The sequence below is a fragment of the Strongylocentrotus purpuratus genome, unplaced genomic scaffold (assembly GCF_000002235.5).
Source record: "Strongylocentrotus purpuratus isolate Spur 01 unplaced genomic scaffold, Spur_5.0 spur5_scaffold_16, whole genome shotgun sequence".
NCBI lineage: Eukaryota > Metazoa > Echinodermata > Echinoidea > Camarodonta > Strongylocentrotidae > Strongylocentrotus > Strongylocentrotus purpuratus.
In genome coordinates this window covers 8,999,836-9,018,478 of record NW_022145601.1, presented here as the reverse complement: position 1 = coordinate 9,018,478, position 18,643 = coordinate 8,999,836, and the positions used below count along the sequence as shown (strand labels likewise).

The 18,643-nt window shown below is 37.9% G+C and overlaps 2 protein-coding genes across 2 annotated transcripts; both read left to right on the top strand.

Annotated features, from left to right (window-relative positions):
- The first annotated feature begins 1,041 nt into the window (after positions 1–1,041).
- On the top strand, positions 1,042–10,447 carry LOC115924836. The gene is made up of 9 exons (XM_030987712.1): positions 1,042–1,220; positions 2,883–3,071; positions 3,685–3,879; positions 5,309–5,521; positions 5,804–5,920; positions 6,798–6,819; positions 8,241–8,308; positions 9,164–9,476; positions 10,318–10,447. Exons 2-9 carry the CDS (start codon positions 2,921–2,923, stop codon positions 10,445–10,447), a joined length of 1,209 nt encoding a protein of 402 aa, XP_030843572.1. The 5' UTR covers positions 1,042–1,220; positions 2,883–2,920.
- A 286-nt stretch (positions 10,448–10,733) lies between these two features.
- Positions 10,734–17,922, top strand: LOC763383 (megakaryocyte-associated tyrosine-protein kinase). Its single transcript, XM_030986726.1, has 8 exons — positions 10,734–10,898; positions 11,362–11,466; positions 12,640–12,830; positions 13,617–13,721; positions 14,105–14,210; positions 15,220–15,316; positions 16,705–16,813; positions 17,605–17,922. The coding sequence occupies exons 3-8, from the start codon at positions 12,693–12,695 to the stop codon at positions 17,665–17,667; spliced, it is 618 nt and encodes a 205-aa protein (XP_030842586.1). The 5' UTR covers positions 10,734–10,898; positions 11,362–11,466; positions 12,640–12,692; the 3' UTR covers positions 17,668–17,922.
- The last annotated feature ends 721 nt before the right edge of the window (positions 17,923–18,643 follow it).

Sequence of the window (18,643 nt, the reverse complement as noted above, 5' to 3'; positions counted from 1 at the left end):
TGTAAGAGAAACTCGGTCGTCTGCAAGTTGTAACAGAGCGCAAGGCCACTCGATGTATCAGTAAACATCTACCTCTGATTGATGTTTGGAGCCAAAGCCATTATGTATCATCAATTGCATTTTGGTAGAGTTAATTAAACTTGGTCGATCACATCCATAATGATTATGAAAGTGTCGATCATTCTAGCTGACATGGTGTATCCAGCAGCCTTTATTACAAACACGTTCTAAGTTGAATGTGGAACATGTATCGTGTCTTTACTCATGAAAATATGAAAAACGTCTCTTTGTAAAGGAAGCGGGGATTATTCAAAAGAAGTGATATTTGTCCGATCAGTCACTCTTAAATATCTAGGACTTCATAATCCGTCAATTTATCATGGCGTTGGATATGTACAATTAAATTACCTAATGGTGCTTGATATTATCACAAAACGGGTGGCATCTGAGCTAGTAGTATATTTGTTAACGTAACATAGCGTAACATTATTACTATTATATATTTATGGTGCCTATCGAATCGCACCTGAATTCAATTCAAAAATCTCAACTTGGACTATCACACACATTTTCCCCGTAAATCATGGGCAACTTAAAGTGGAAATTCAAAGAAAATCACAAATTTGTCAACTAATGTATCACTTGGAACTGGTAAGCTATTAACAGATGGCCATCGTACAAGTCTTAGGTCAACTACATATCGGGTGATTTATAAACATACAAATAAATAGCATCTGGGATATACAAGAGATTCGCTAGAAAAATAACGATGTTTTAATGACGTCACATAATGGACTAATACTGCCCAAGCAAACGACATCCCACAAAGAATGAACATAATATTGCAAAGCTATTATTTCTCAAATTATAAGGGGTTGAGTGTGTATAATGTGATGGCATTTCAAACCATTCAAAAGGGGATATGAAACCGGTTCTGATAACTAAAATCTTTTGTTTGTAAATACACAGGATAGGGGTTAATTAACAATCAAAGTAATGTCTGTATGAAACTGCCTCGTTTATTCTCTCATATCCAGCGCAATGTGACAGGCCTACTTTGGCGGATAATTCCGTGTTCATCACACCTAGTCAGGGAACTTACGATGTCGGATCTGTAGTCACCTTCTCGTGTTTCGACGGCGACGACGTCTACGGACCGACATCGTCATCATGCCAGAACGATGGGACATGGAATTTAACGAGCGAACCTTTATGCATATGTAAGTTTTATTCGCGCCCCCCCCCCCCACTCCGGGGTCGAAGGGACCGCATGCGTGTTCCCAAAATGTCCGGTAAAGGGGTATATTTCACGCACCGACGTCCGGCTCGTAGTACTCAAAAATCCGGCCCGTATTGACTTTACACAACGGACTTAGGGGGTGATTTCAAAAGGAGGGAACATGCATACGCGTACCCTAAATGACACTGAGTGTGTATGTGTGTGTGTGGGGGGGGGGGGTGTTGGCCCCATCTATGGAACAACTCAAAAGAGTCTATTAAGATATACCCTTCACTCCATACATCCATTCGTACCATAACAATATATTTTGATAGTGAGGTGACGGAATATCGTCATATTCATATAATGTATATTGTTATTTTAGAAAGGTTAAATCACTTGTTGATGTATGCAAATGGACCTGTTATATATTCAAATTATCTATGGTTCTTTCCCGAACACCTGGTACCAACTATTAGATTTTGGATCGCCATCCCATGATGTCTCTTAAGGCCCGGTCACACAGCCTTTCGCGTCTGTATCGCGGGTAAAATTTCGCGATTTTTTTTTGCCCGCGGTTGCCCGTGGTGGAAAATGTGCAAAATTGGCTTACCCGCGGTTTACCCGTGGTATGCCCGCGGAACAGACGCCGGCGACTGTTCCGCGTCCTTATCGCGGGTGAAGCGCGGCGGTACCGCGGCCTACCACGCTTACACGCGGTACACACGCTAATGCACGTGATAACAACGCGGTACAGACGCGGAACAAACGTGCTATGACCGTGTTCCACCCGCGATTACCCGCTAAAATTTCGCGTCCAATTCCGCGTGTAACCACGTCTTAACCGCGGCCGTAGCACGTCCTAGCACGTTCGTTCCGCGTCTGTACCGCGTCTTTACCGCGTTTGTACCACGTGTACCGCCCGCGATTACCCGCGGTCTAAATTTTTGGGCAGCCCAAAACTTTTTCGCGCGGCCAACCGCGTGTGAATTTCTTACCGCGTGTAACGACGGGTAAAGTACGGCTGTATCGCGTCTTTATCGCGACCTCAACGCGTCCAACAGCGTCTGCTTCACGGGCAGAAATTTTTGGCCGTGATTCGGCCGCGATGCGCCCGTGGAGGGCTGTGTGACCGGGCCTTAACAGCTATGACGGGCTGTACAGGCCATTATTCTGAACGACTATGGCTGTATATACAGTAGGCTTGCGAGTGTATCATGTGAGAGAGAGGGAGGATTGAGGAGTCCTGAAAAGGACTCTCGGTATGGCTGTATGGCTGTATAGTTGTACATAATAATGGCCTTTACAGCTCGTCATAGACATATACAAGGGGCCTAGTTTAAAAACTCTTGTGTCAAATGCTGCACGGCTAGTTTGCAGCGACTAACCCATGTCGGGCGAAGTGCGTACCACAGTGTCTGAACTAAGAGACTATGCCGACTGCACGGTTTAATACACCCCATACGCTTCGCACCTTATCTGTTCATGATACAGCCAGAGACTGACAAAGCTAGGCTTAACTCCAGACCTTATTGAATTGTGTTTGAGTGTCAAATTAGAGTATATACCAATACGACTAGCCCTGCTTCACGTGTTAATGATTATTAGAATAATGATTATTAGAATAATGATTATTAAAATAATTCATATATTCTTTTTTTAGATTGCGAGAGGCCGATCGTCTCGAATCCTTATGCGATAATGCTTTCGCCTGACCAGGAAGCGTACATGCGGTATGACAGTTTAGACATCAGTTGTGAAGAAGACCACACCTCATCCACTTTGCCTCGGAACTTTGATTGCCAATATAATGAAATTTGGTACCCCGACCCTTCCAATTATCTGTGTTTTGGTAAAAAATGTTCATTTCTAATTATAATAACAAAAATAATGGTAATAATATTAATAATAATAATGATAATAGTAATGATAATAAAAATACTACTACTAATAATACTAATATTTTAATCATTATTATTATTAATATCTATTAATCTCTATCACTTCGATGACGATGATTATGATGATGATAACATTATGACAATAAATGATGAAATAATGATATGATATCATTAAAAACAGTATAGTATAGTATAGGCATAATGCTTGTCCGACTAGCAAAAACTAATATATGCAAATTGCATTGAGATACAAAAGCAGGCAACACGAATCAACACCAGAATGTAAACGCTCGTCGCTATTCAAACAATTTGGAAATGATTGATCTGTTAATGCAGTCTGTATTTATAACATAGTAGCATAATACAGCTTCAGCTTAATAAGTGAGCAAATTATCTACATCTAATTTCCGCCATATATTTATGTTTCTATTATGTTTTTATGCCATGCCCTGCTTTGGCAAATCTGTTATTCTAGGCCATATAATATATGTGATATAGATCTGTGCAATTGTGATCTATTTGTACCACTGTCTATTTTGATTATGAAATATATATACCATACAGCACAATGTGACACGACGAAATTACTCGACAATGACGTCATAGCCGAGAAGCCGAACAATGGCGGGCCACAAACCGTGTTCAACCACGGAGATTCCGCCATCTTTAATTGCCAAGGCGGAAGTCGATTCACAGGACAGAACACGGCTACGTGCGTCAATGGATCGTTTGACTTTGATACGAAACCAGAATGTTTGGGTAATGTATTACGAACATAGGCGTATGAGGCGGGATGGGGGGGGGGGGAGTTGACGTGGCTACGCCCCCCCCCCCTCCCTACACACGGATTTTTAAAGTTCCGATATCGGGAAACCACCATCTCGTAATGTTCCAATGGTTTCTTTTAATTGATTGATTCATTTGATTTGTTTTCTTCTCTTAATTCTTTTCCAAAACGATAAACTAATTAAAACATAATAAATAAACCATGCAAATAAAACATCATCAAATTAGAAGAACGTAAGCTAGGCTTGAGGGTGTGGAATCCTTTATAAAACTTACTAATCGCTGTATACAAAACAGGGATATTGGGGTGAAAATACCTTCTGTTTATATACCCACGCAAAAAACAAAAAAACAGATGGGGGTAAAATGAGATGTATGAGAAGATGACAGAAGGAGATGGTAAGAGTGTTTATAATTCCAGCTATTGCCCTCAGTGATGTACTAACACTCTTTGGGTGGATGAAGCCCTGCCCCCCCCCCCCCCCCCTCTCCAATCAGCCCCCTATTCTAAAAAAATCCGATATTCAGGCAACCGTCACCTCAACTCCGGGAAGCGAGGTCCCCAAGTATCCTCTTTGTTGAGCAGCGAGGTGTTCAAAAATCCAAGTATAGTTGGGGAGCAAGGTGCCCCAAATCATCGGGCCAGCGATGTGCCTGAATTTCTATATTCGAGCAGGAGGTGGCATAATATACAATATCTGTAATTTCCCTGGAAAAAAGTGTCAAAATTGCCCACAGGAGTGGGTGCAAGCTTGCCAATGTAAGTGTATTGAATTATACCGCAAAGTTGTCAACATTGTGTGAGTCCCTTGTATCGTTTGCATTACATAACATTAAACATAGTTTTCCTTGCTTGGAGGCTTTTTGCAACACCATGTGGTAGCCTTACTGAAAAAAGGCTGTCGATATAATTCTTTCGTCAAAAGAACCCGCTTATGGGGCGTTTAGAGGAATTGTGAATAATAAAGGAAAGAGGAAAAGGAAAGGAAAGGGATGATAATCATTCTTTTATCAAACACTAAAGAAACTATAAAGTAAGTTGAAATGGAAGGAAGATGGAATAGGAAAGAAATAGTTATTGAGATCGAGAAGGTTCTGAGCAAACCCTTTCCTCTTTCTATTTCACCTAATATTTTGATGTGCAAACACCGAGAAAACAAATAGTCACGTAGAAGCTTTTACTAAAACTTTTCCCCATCATCATCTCTTTTTGTCTTTCCATATCCTTTACTTTTTCTTAATTACTATAACGCTCCATAAGCGGGTTCTTTTTATGAAAGAATATATGAACATCCTTTTCAGTTAGGCTTCCACAAAGTGTTACCGAAAGCCTCCAATCGTGAATATTCACTTACCATGGAAACCTATAGAGAACATATAACTGAAAATATTTCTCCCCCAGACCCATGCCCCATATCACAGCAAAATCTAGACAAGGATCTTTCTTACTCCATCGTCGAAGACCCCGTCATCAACGAAACACAAACATTGTACTACAGAGATGGTGTCTCGATCATGTTTTCGTGCAGAGATGGAAACATACCCGAGCATTGCCAAGGCGTTTGCCATGATGGATCGTGGGATCCAGGGGATTTCCCATCATGCATTGCCTTAGGTGAGTTATACTCATAACAATAACATTGATGATGATAATAGTGATGACAATTATAGTAATGGTAATAATAATGATAATTTCAACGATGATAATAATGATAATATCAACGATGATGATAATAATAATGATAAAAATAAAAATGATGACGATAATGATACTGATAATCCTTAACAATGATAATAATAATTAAAAAAACCACAACAACGACAACAATAATAATAACAATAAAAAGAACAACAACAACTTTGAAAGTACTGAAGTGATTTTTACTATCATAAATAGAAGGTAAACTTACTACTGGAGCTGTAGTCGGTATAGCCATCCTCACGATCCTCTTGGTTGCGTCCATCATCATCATTGTCGGATTATTAATCTTCCTCGAGAGAGCTAGATCTAAAGGTTTGTTCTTTCTATCATTATTGGATAATACATGTTCATGGCCGTCAGGGGTGGATTGAGGGTGATCGGAAGGTGGGGGGGGGGGTGATGAAAGTCTAAACAGTGCTGACGAGTTAGCAAACGAAACAAAAATGAAAATGTTAGGTACGTATGATAATAATTTTGATTTGTGAAGCATTTAATATGGAGTGCCGTATCTATGCGCTTTACAGATATTGTTATTAACCCAGTCATGGGATGCATTCACGCACAATGTGCACCATCTTTACTCCATGGGTAGTATTCCTACCATATGGATACCGTGAGGGCAACTGGCAATTTCTATCACAAAGGCTCTCGTTATCCTACCGGGTCCCCATTTCTCTCCTTGGTATGGAGTGGCAAATGTAGATTAATGTCTTGCCAAAGGACTTTAGTACCATGTCGGGGATCGAACCCAAGACATTTGCATTATTAAACAGCCAAGTGCTTAAACAACTCTACGACGACACTTTTACACCATGACACCTCTATCAAAGGGGAAGGGGAAGACATACTTACATGTTCAGAAACGTTATGACTCTTTACAAACTTGTTGATAAGCAATTTAACAAAAATGAACGAATGAATGAATAGATAAATTAATTAACGAAGAAAAAAGAAAGAAGATGTCCAAAGTTAGAGGAGAAACTTATGTAATGAGTAAAATCTGTAGGATATAATTCCTTTATCAATCCGAGGGTAGATCTAGTCACTCCAATACGTAATTACATTGTTATATATATATATATGCATACATACAAAAGGAGTTGTGTGGAATGTTATTTGATTTATAGTGATACAGAGCTCCTTTACCCATAACCATTTCTTTTTCTTTCATATATCTGTTCGCACGTAGACGCAGACACGGAACCATTCAGGTACGGTATCATTGATAACACGAAGATTTATATATATATATATATATATATATATATATATAATATATTTAGTTTGGGCTCCAACACAACATTCTAAAGCCTTATATTATTGAATAGATCATAACCATAGTATAATAAAATATGAGACAAGGGGTAAGTACACAGATTTACATGTATGAGAAACCTGTGGGGTGTTTCATAAAGATCCTAAATTGAACTTATCTCTAAGTTGGACTTAACAGTTATGGAAAGCCGTTAGCACCATTGAAAATAATTTATAAAAATATTTTAAAAGCCATAAAACGTTGATTAAAATCGTTCATATTTTCTATTATCAAGGAGATTTCATGTTCCTGATGTGAAATTTATAAAAATTATAAAATACTTAAATTTCTACTTTTAAATATATTTTTATATAAGGCTACAAATGGCTCCAACTTAAAAATAAGTTCAAATTAGGATCTTTGTGAAACACCCCCTGGTTATTTACACATTCTGTTTTCTAAACCAAATATATTTTACTCATTTTCGTACCATTTAGATAGCTTACTGCTCTATGTATTGGAACTAATATCACCTCTTTCCCAATGAAAAATAAAATATAAATATATGTTTATGAATACAAGTATAGGTATAAAATAAAATATTAAGTATAAAATAAGAATAATGAAGCTGCTTATAAGTATCGGCTTGCATGGTGATGTAGATATACAGTAGGCTTGCGGGTGCACCATGTGAGAGAAGGGGAGGATTGAGGAGATGTATAATCCCGCCACCCATCCTCTCCAAGCGCTATAGTTCTCCTTAGAACTGTAAGCTAAGAAAGATAACCAACAGTCTTTTTCATGACTACACCAACAGTTCTTTTCAGGACTACAAACCCTGAAAAACGATTACCGAGAGTCCTTTTCAGGACTCCTCAATCCTCCCTCTCTCTCACACACATGGTGCACCCGCAAGCCTAATGTATAAGAATAATGAAGTTTATCAGAATGATTTTTCTTCGTCCAAATGACACTGCTGCTATGTACGACATGATATGTACTATTCGAATAAAAGACACTACTTCAGATCTTGATATGTGATGTAGAATAGATTATATTCAGGTGATTTATTTTCTGCTCTCGTTGATACAACTATTTGATTAACTGTTACTATTCACTAGAAGTTTATAGAAATGATACAAAGTTGTATGAATAAACTAGAACGTCCCTGCATGACTATATGCTGTCTGAAATGAAATTAATTTTCAGGACTCCTCAAACCTCTCTCTCTCTCTCTCTCTCTCTCACACATGGTGCACCCGCAAACCTACTGTATATGAAATTAATTGTCTTTATATTAATGAATGAATGAGTGAATCAATCAATCAATCAATCAATCAATATCACGTATACACAATTCGTCATGTTTCTTTCCAGTTACAAGTTCAACAAGAACGGCAGTGTGGAACACGTCATGAACAACAATGGTCACAATAACGAAAGACGTGAGTTTCTTTTCATATACGGATATGTCCTTGTCTATTTTGTTTTATTACTTACTATTTCTTTTACCCCATTCACAGTGGTTTTGAAATTTGTAGCGGCGTTGTAGCGGAGCGGCGACACCGCCATAACACCGCTACAAATGCATTCACAGTAGAAAAGTTATCCCGCTGCAGCAGCGGGATAAATATCATGTACCCATTCACGCTGCAGCGGGTGATTTTTATTACCTCCGTAACAAACACGTGTATGCATGGCTCATGACCCGCGAGTGACCCCGATATGACCGGAAATACTTCAGCGTGTATCCTCGATCATATTACTTTTTAAAAAACTAGCATTTTTATTGCTTCCAGTCAGAATATTTTAATTTTTTGAAGTGTGAAATATTTTTATTTGGATAATTATAATATCTACATAATAATAAAATCTATTTGAATCTACTGGTTACTTTATTTCTATTTCACTTTATGTTCCCCATTGCTGGAGAAAAGAGGTCAGTGATAGGTAAGTAAACAAATCACACGTGTTTGTCGCGGTGTTATAGCGGAGAGCCTTCACACTGAGTAAACACCGCGACAACAGCGGGACTGTCCCGCTGCTGTAGCTAGGCGAACCTAGCGATAGTTTGTCGCGGCGTTATCGCGAGGCGGTGTTATCCCGCGATAGTTTATAACGGGTCCGAGCCTTCACACTGAAGACAACACCGCGACAACAGCGGGACAGTCCCGCTGCTGTCGCGGTGTTTGAGGCCACTGTGAATGGGGTATTATACTACTATCCTCTCCCTCATGTGACCCTCCTCTCCGCTGTCTCCATCTTCATTTACGTTAATCTCTACTTCATTTCTTTCTTAGTTGTCACCCTCTCCTCTTCCTCGTCACCCCATTCTTCTCGACACCTCTTCTTTGTCATCTTCATCTTCTTCGTCACCCTCTCATTCGTCAATCTCTTGTTTGTCACCCTCCTCTTCGTAGTCTCCCTCTTCTTCGTCACGCTCTTCTTCGGCTCCCTTTTCTTCGTCACCCTCTTCTTTGTCTTCCCCATCTTCTTCGTCACCCTCTCCTTCGTCAATCTCGTGTTTGTCACCCTTCTCTTCTTTGTCTCCCTCTTCTTCGTCAACCTCTTCTTTGATATCTTCATCTTCTTCATCACCTTCTCTTTTTCTTCGTCACCCTCTCTTCACCTCGCCACCCTCTCTTTTTCACCATCCTCTTCCTCATCGTCACATACTTCTTCTTGTTCACCCTACTCCTTGGTCATCATTTCCTTCATCACCATATTCTTCGTAATCTTCTTCTCCATCGTCACCTTTTCTCCTTTGTAACCCTTTTCTCCTTTTTCTTATTCGTCAACTTTTTTCACCTCGTCACCCTTTTCTTCTTTTTCACCCTTCTCCTTTGTCACCTTTTCGTCACCCTTTTCTTCGGCACCCTATTTTTTCGTCATCCTTTACTCCTTCATTAGAATTTTTCTCCTTCGTCACGCTCTTCTCCGTCACCATCTTCTTCGTCACCCTTTTCTTAGTCACTCTCTTCTTCTTCACCACCCTCTTCATCTTTGTCGTCACCCTCTGTTCTTTGACACGCTCATCTTTTTCGATATTCTCATCTCCTTCGTCACACTCTTCTTTCGTCACTCTCTTCTTCTTTGTCAACCTTTTTCACCTCGTCACCTTGTATTCTTTACCACCCTCTTCCTCATCGTCGCCCTTTTTTTCACTTTTTTCCTTGGTTATCTTGTCCTTCCTCACCATATTTTTTGTAACCCTCTTCTCCAACGTCACCCTTTTCTCCTTCGTATACCTTTTTGTTCTTTTTTTTTCTTCGTCATCTTCGTTCACCTCATCACCTTCTTCTTCTTTTTCCCCCTTCTCCTTTGTCATCTTCTTCGTCACCTTTTCCTTTGTCACCATATTTTTTTTTGTCGCCCTTTTTTTCTTTATTACAATTGTCTCCTTAGTCACGCTTTAATTCGTCTCCCTCTTCTTTGTCACCCTCTTCTTCGTCAGCCTCCTCTTCTTCGTCACCCTCTTCTCCGTCAGCCTCTTCTCCTTCGCCTCCCTCTTCTGTGTCACCCTTTTCTTAGTCACTCTCTTCTTTGCCAACCTCTTCTTCTTCTTCGTCACCCTCTTCGTTTAAGATATCCCCTCTTCCTCCTTATCGTACGTTCTTCTTCCTCTACTTATCTCTCCTCTCGTACTCTTTCTTCTTCTTCCTATCCTTCTTCTTCTGTATCGTCCCCACTTCATTTTTTTCATACATAAAATATCTCTTCGTTCTTATTACGCGATCCTTACATTTAAAAAAGTTTTGTTTGGGGGAGGGGCTTAGGACCAAAAAGTCCATTTATTCTCTGTTTTATATGCGTACAACCAATACACATGCAAAATATTTAGCCATCACTGAACTTTCTTTTCAGTTTACGCCTCACTCAGGTTCGGACCAGCCAAATCCAGTTTCCCCGCCAGTGCTCGAAAAAGGGTGACGTTTCTGACCAAATTAGGCTCCCTCGGACTAGGTGATTTCGGAGAGGCATGGAAGGGCGAATTCCGTTCTACGCAAGAGACAGTTCTTATCAGACGTGTTCCAGGTATAACACGATTGCAATTTTGTTTAGATAGATGTTCTTTGATTGGTTTCCTATTGATATGCTATTGAAAATATACTGTGTAAGAGGCTACTGTAAAGGAACGTGTGCTTTTAGCCTAGCGGCAATGTCCATGGTACTTTCAGTACTTTCAATACTGAAAGTAAATACCTGATTGATACACGTCTTTAAAAAAAAACACTCAGACGTGTTCAGACCGACAGCCCATGAGACAGACAAAACAGAGAAATGATTAAGAGAAGATAATTATGGAAGGGTAGAAGATTCCATAAGACCGACAGCAAATTTGTTTAAAATTTTGATTTTGATTTGTGCAGTTCGCTCATACTACGTTATAAAGTATGTTCCATTTCTGCCATCGTCCTAAAGGAAATGTTAACTAGTTGCTTGAAAATACTCGTTTCTACAATCACTATTTATGCTAGTAAAAAAAAAACCTTTGCAGATGATGCTGTAAGAGCAAAGGACATACTTGCCAGAGTAAAGGCATTCTCCCAGCTTACAGATCATCCAAACATCGTGAAGTGCTTCGGATACCACCAAGACCAAAGTAAGATATAAATAAGTATATACTGATTGTGGGATAGGTCAATCAAAGGATGTGATAGAGAGAGAGAGAGAGAGAGAGAGAGAGAGAGAGAGAAAGGGGCGGAGGGAGGCAGTGAGGGAGGGGGTAGAGATGGAAGGGAGTGGTGGGGGAGGGGAACAGAAGGAAAATGATAGAGAGAGGGAATTAGAAAGAAATACATGGAAGGGGGCAGAGTGATACGAGGGAAGGATAAAGATAATCAAAAGACAGTACCTGGTATTAATTTAATTATGAAAGAAGACAAATAATTAATAGAGATAATTAGTGTTTGTATGTGCGTGTGTGTGTATGTACGACAGAGAGAGAGAGAGAGAGAAAGAGAGATAGGGGGAGGGCGTGTATAAGAAACAGAGAAAGACAGGGAGGGGAACATCAGTAATGACGGTGATGCAGGACTTTGCATCTTGTAATCAACAAACCACTAACTAACATCATTTTTTTTTAATAAATCTCTTTCGTTATGATATCTCAAAGAAATTCAGCCTAATAATGTAGGGTCTTACACGCTTATCTTTAAAGTGTCAATAATAATGATAACGTATACCTGAGTCACATTGCCAAACACACATCACATGCACTTCGAACTACCGATTCTTCGTCATTCAGTGTATACATTTTTGTTCAGTATGTGATCAGTCTCGTTTAGTACCGGTCGTAGGTTTCGTTTGTGTGACCGTGGAACCAGCTACGTAGCTATGTCTTATCTGCTCATAGTAATGCTCTATGCTTTCCTTAGCATAAGTCCAAAGTTTATTGACTTGTATTTATGTACCCTTCGTTGAATATTGATTAATCATTTACATTCCAAGACTCATATTTATTTTAAACTAGTCTTGTCCGTTCCCTCAGCCTAGTTAAAATGTGTATAATTTATTTTTACCCTTTGGAGTCTACAACCAGCAGGCTATGCTTTCCACCTTTAACAGGCTCCCGTATATATTTATTTCCAAATATCCTTAATTTACAGGTAACTACAAGTAAACCAAATGTATTGAATATGTGTTTTGTAGTGCTTCTTGTAAGTAGAGCAGACGATGTGTATCGTGAAATATGAAATACGAAATAAACTGGAGTAAAATAATTATAAAAAGATCAATTTCCATTCCCGATATTCCACCCAATACCATCTTGTAGATATCATCTTATACAAGTTCATTTCTGGCGGAACGTTGCTTACCCATCTCCAAATGAAAAGGGGGCAAGCCCAACCCACATACATGGCATATAACACCACCAAGCCACAGCGAGCTCCTGTGGATGAAGTGGGCTTAATCAATTTCGCTCTGCAGATTGCAAAAGGGATGCAGTTCCTCGCATCCGAGAAGGTATAATGATAATATTGATGATGATGATGATGATGATGATGATGATAATAATTATAATAATGATGATGATAATAATCATAATGATAAAAATAATGATAACAATAATGATAATAATGATAATAATAATGATAATAATTATGATAATAGTAATAAAAATGAAAGTATCAATGATGATAATAATAATGATAATAATGATAACAATGATAACATTGATTTTGGTAATTATAATAATAGTAATTATAATTTTAATCATGAAAATGATAATCCAGGAAAATATTTGGCGTGCACTTACAATCCGATCTCAAGTGGGACAAACAAGTTGGTGAGATGGTATCAAGAGCTGGAAAGAGAGTACTAATATGATGATTCGTCTTCGCAAGGCATCTGTCCCAAGATGTGACTTAGTCAACATATACTCAATTTATATATTTCCTCTTTTGGAATATTCATCTCCCCTTTGGTCTCCTAGCATCACAACAAGTCAGCATACAATGACATTGAGAAATTCCAGAAACGTGTTTGTCGAATCATTATGAATGACCAGTATGTCTATTATGGCCATGCTCTAGAGCAACTCTCCTTCTGCCGTATGTCGAAGCGGCATCATCAACTACTGGTTTCCTTTGCTCGTAGACTGCTTCTGTTTTAGCAATCCAAAATGCCGTAACATCTTATTCCCCCTACCCACCCTACCCACCCCCCCCCCCTCTTTCTCTCTCTCTCTCTCTCTCTCTGGCTCCCGGTCTTTTTCCTGTCCCCTCTCTTTTTCTTTCTTCATTTTCCCAGATCATACACGGGGCTCTCTGCGCACATAATGTGCTGTTGGATGAACAGAACATGTGCAAAGTGTCGGACTATGGGATGGCCCAAACAATGTTTGACAAAAGAATCGTGAGTATACAATCCTATTTCTCCAAGTTATCCCTCTGTCTATGTCACATCCAATTTCTTACACTCCCCTTTCTCTCGTTCCCCCCCCCCCCTAAAAATAGTAATTACAAATAAGGTGACAAATTCACTAGACCCCGACACGTCTGCGATTTGCTATCTTGATTTCTAATAACTGCCATATTTAATTTTTTTAATATATATATATATATATATATAACATATACATCGCTCTCAAATATGTTGCTTTTTTCTCGTATTTAAATCGGTTTGTTCTTCAATTGAAAGAGGAAATAAACACTCCCGAAAATGTTTGAGCTGGATAAATATTCATTCATTGGGCCGGTGTTTGTACATATGAATATATATATAATTCTTTGTTTCAGAGGCCAAGCAGATGGAATTCTCCGGAGACCACGTTAGACGGAGTCTTTTCTTCAGAGGCGGATGTTTGGTCATTTGGAATCGTTCTTTGGGAAATCATGTCTTTAGGTACATAATTTTGCAAACGATTTATAAGCAACTTCGGAGATACTATCTGTGCATGGGCATAACAAATATATAGCTCATCTGTACCCAATTGTCACTATGAACATGACGGACAAAGAAAGCGAACAAAATAAACAGTTCCTCAGGTAGACAAAGGAACATCTCTTCACTGCTATTATGTCAAAATGTGTAGAACAGGTGAATATGCATGTGACATCTATTCTACACATTTTTACGTAATAGCAGTGAAGGGATGTTCCTTTGTCTACCTGGGGAACTGTATGTTTTGTCCGCATTCTTTGTCCGTCATGTTCATTGTGTGTAAAACCCATCGAGACAACTGCTGTATACGTGTTCATGACAGTTTTGTAATCATTATTCATTTATGCTTCAGTGGTACAGGTGGAAGTGTTCTTTTCAAGATGTCTAACAAAACGTATTCATGAAGCGTCTTCATGACTTTGGTAGTGATTATTGTAAAATGCACAGACTGGAACTTCTCCATGTGTAAGAGATATGTGGATATTTGGGGTCATTTGTACAACTGCTTTCTCCTAAGGGGCTTATTCCTGGTGAAAATGGGGAAGAAATGCTTAAAAGAGAGTTTAAAACTTAGAAATACACGCCGTAGCCGTTAATTCAAAGATTTTGGCACATTCTTTTTAACCCATCTTGAGGAGAATTCTCATGTTGTTAGATTCTTGTCCATCAAAGCAACATGTGCCATCATGTACCAACTGCATGGAGCGGAGTTGGCCAAACTCTGTGTGTAAACGGCTATGATAAAAGCATCTTTGTAGGCTGTAACCGTTCACGAATTGAAATTCAATGAAAATTCAAATTGGTTAGAGGCATTGATATTGAGGAACTTGGTGTCAAATGGATTTAATCATTTCATACCAATAACCATACTATCAATGATTATTATAAAACAATAGGATTGTAGTAAAATTCACGACTTTATTGTTGGTAAAATTCATGGTTATAAATATTGATTTCTTTTTTTTGGAAGGTGGCAGGCCCTATCCTGATTTAGAACTGGATGATATAGGCAAGGAGATCGCTAACGGGTACAAGATGCCCCGTCCCCCACACTGCAAAAATGAGTTGTGAGTTTTGCTCTCTTTTTTTTTTGTTTTTTTTGTTTCTTGGGTTAATGTTGTTGGTGATCACATATTGTGGTAAACGGAGAAAGACGATTTATTATTGTGTGTGGAGATGTCGTATTATAGTCGTTTGTTAGCTTTAACCAGAATCCGACGGTTGAGGGTTCTAATCCCAGTCCTGCACTAATGTCCTTTAATTGGCACAGGTCACATTGACACCATACCCCTACGCCCTACCAAAAAGTGAAGGAAAACAAATCGTTCACACCGAAATTTAAAATACAATACTTTCCAGTGTATATGCATTTTAAAGACACCACTGATCAAGTGCTACTGAAATAAACCCACAACACCCAGTGACAATGAGTAATTAATGCACACGTAACGGAATTTGCGCCATGAATACGACCTTAGTAGCATTACAGCGTAAAATGGCGCCGGCTTGTTATCAGCGGGCCTGTGGACGAACCAAGCAGATCATTAGGGACTTTTAGATTTGCGTGGACTGATACATGTGACGTCCATTCAAGACAGTGCATTAAAAGGTCGTCGATCGTAGCAATCCACGTTGTCGTTGTGCAAATCTAAAAGTCCCTGTCAAGACAAATAAACTCCCCGACCTCTTATACCCATGGAAATATGTTTGTAAAGAATTCCCACATTTTTAAATCAAATTTTGCCTTCTTAGAGATCAGTCATTGAATAATTAATGGGATTGTCAGTTATAAGTAAGCTTGTAACCTTTAAATAAGTGTAATTTCAAATTTGTTCCGTAAAAGAACCATGAAAAACAATCTATATGGGATCATTTTAACTGGTAGTTTAAAATTCCATTCTGATCTTGATAAGTCCATCGCTAGCTAGGTTTTCTTGTAACGGCCGATAGGAAAATTCCAATGTATTGCCTGTATGTTAACGATATCATGATTAAGTTGCAAGTGTATGCCTACCAAATGAATCTATCAACTAGAGATTGGATCATATAATAATATAAAAATAACAAGGAAAATGAAACCTGTGATGTTTTGTTTACTCTTTAAAACTACTCCTATCATACAGGCAAACAGTTGACCAAATAGGCCTAATTTTCACTTGCACATAAATATTATCTGAACATTCGCTCCGGTGAAAATTTCTCCGGGTTATCAAAGTATAGACTTCTGGTTTAAATTGTAAATGAGTTTTAGGTTAAGTTTAGGATTAGGTTAAGTATAGTGTTGGGAGTTCGCTTTATAGTGTAGAAAACAAGACGAGGAGTAAATTGTCGCAGGAACAAGATAGTGTCGTACAGATCACAATGGTCCCTCTACAATAGTGAGACATAATTAATTATGCAAATGAGGGTAACAATAACCAAAAATACTAAATATGAAGATTCGAATTTCTTACAGGTATACAATCATGAGCCGCTGCTGGGAGAGAGACGGCAGAAACCGTCTTAGCATCGACGGAATCGTAACGAACTTAGACCAAATCCTAGTCCAGACCCAAGATAGCCTGGTAAGAGTTTTCTATTATGAATTGTATGTTTTTCTTTTTTTTTATTTTTTATTTATGTATATGTCTTTCTTTTTTCATAGATGTAACCCATTATTATTATATTTATAATGGTAGTAGTGATAATACCAATAACAACAACAACAATAATAAAAACCAATAATAAGACCAATAATGATAATGATATTAGAAGTGATAAAAATAATAATAATAATAATGATAATGATATTACTACAATAATATTTATACTTATAATAAAAACAACTATGATAATAACGATAAGAATGATATTGATAACAATGCAGACATTAATAGAGAACAACATATCCACCAAAAGAATGCGTAAAGTGCTTCCAATAAACAGCGCAATAACAAAAAACACTGATGGAACTTACAATAAAACATATAAAACATGTTCAGGAGAAAACACTAGTACTTAGGTGTGCTTTCAGTGTATTCTTAAAGTCATCAACAGTCTCATTGGCTGGAATAACCCCAATGAAAACATTATCGTTGCTATGAAAATGATTATGATTACTCATAATAATCGATACCGTTATCATTACAAATAGTGTTATTCTTAACATTATCAGTGCCATCACTACTATTATCATTACCATCACCATTATCATTATCATTACTTTTATAATCATGATTATGATTCGTTTCGATATCGATATCATTGTTTGTGTCATTAATTAATACATTAAATATATCTACATTGGAATGAACCCATTGTTTATTATCAATTAGCTAAGTTACTTATCAATTTTTTGTTGCGTTTTTCCTTCTAGAATTACTTGCTTCTCAGCGATCTTGATAACGATACATACCACGCCTACTCTACCGTGGATTAAAGGCATGAATCCCAACTAAGGATTATTGATTAACCACAGGATTATCTGATTACCCAAATAACGCTTCAAAAACGATAAATACTGACGTTTACAGTGTACCTATGTCTTGCTTATTTGTTTCCTGATTAATCACAGGGTTTTTGTTTTTTAAAGGCTAAGTTTGTAAAGATTACTTGATGTTAGTATGAGTTTATCATAAACGAATTCATAAAATTAATGATCAATGATATACACTGTCGCTCATTAAGTTGGAATATTTTTGTTTTACCCCAATTTATGGAATTATTTTTAAAATAATTTAAAAATAATAGATCTAGATAATAGTATACATTATCAGATTTTATTGAATAATAATATGACAATGTGTGTTTTGCGTGACTGTTAAAGCATGTGTATGCTACTATGCTTATCAACTAGGGAATCCACGCTCTTAAGTCATAAATGACAGTAATGAGGATTAATGCCCCACAAAAGGGCACTTATATGGCACATCGACACGGTTTTGATCCAGAGGCCTCGCAGTTACGAGGCCATTGCTGTGTCACTGAACCATGACTGTACACAGCGGGGGCTAGGGTAGGGGGCAGTTTCCATAAATAAAAATAAAAAAGAAAAGAAAATGCAATAAATTTTCAATAATTTATTGCATTTTACTCCGGCTCCCAACATAAACAAATCCTCTGTGTGCGCATGCCTTGAGCCATAATGCATGGTTTTTAAAACAAAAATATTCCAACTATATGAGCGACAGTGTATTTTGAAAAGACTCATCGACGTGTTTGCTTCCGCTGTCTACATTCATGATAAATATTTAAAAAGAAGAATGATGACGATATATATGGATCTCTCTTTATTAATATATTCAGTTTCCACTGTAGTAGTTTTTTTTTTGTTATAGACTCTTGTGTATATTTGGTTTCTGATTTTGATTTTCTTTTCTTTGAGCTTTTATTACCAAAATTGATTTCACATACAA

Coding starts and splice junctions, on each gene's coding strand:
- LOC115924836 (XM_030987712.1), top strand. CDS start 2,921: ATGCTTTCGCCTGACCAGGAAGCGTACATGCGGTATGACAGTTTAGAC. Junction 3,072..3,684: donor TTCCAATTATCTGTGTTTTG/GTAAAAAATGTT, acceptor TATACCATACAG/CACAATGTGACACGACGAAA. Junction 5,921..6,797: donor CGAGAGAGCTAGATCTAAAG/GTTTGTTCTTTC, acceptor GTTCGCACGTAG/ACGCAGACACGGAACCATTC.
- LOC763383 (XM_030986726.1), top strand. CDS start 12,693: ATGAAAAGGGGGCAAGCCCAACCCACATACATGGCATATAACACCACC. Junction 15,317..16,704: donor CCACACTGCAAAAATGAGTT/GTGAGTTTTGCT, acceptor AATTTCTTACAG/GTATACAATCATGAGCCGCT. Junction 16,814..17,604: donor TCCAGACCCAAGATAGCCTG/GTAAGAGTTTTC, acceptor TTTTCCTTCTAG/AATTACTTGCTTCTCAGCGA.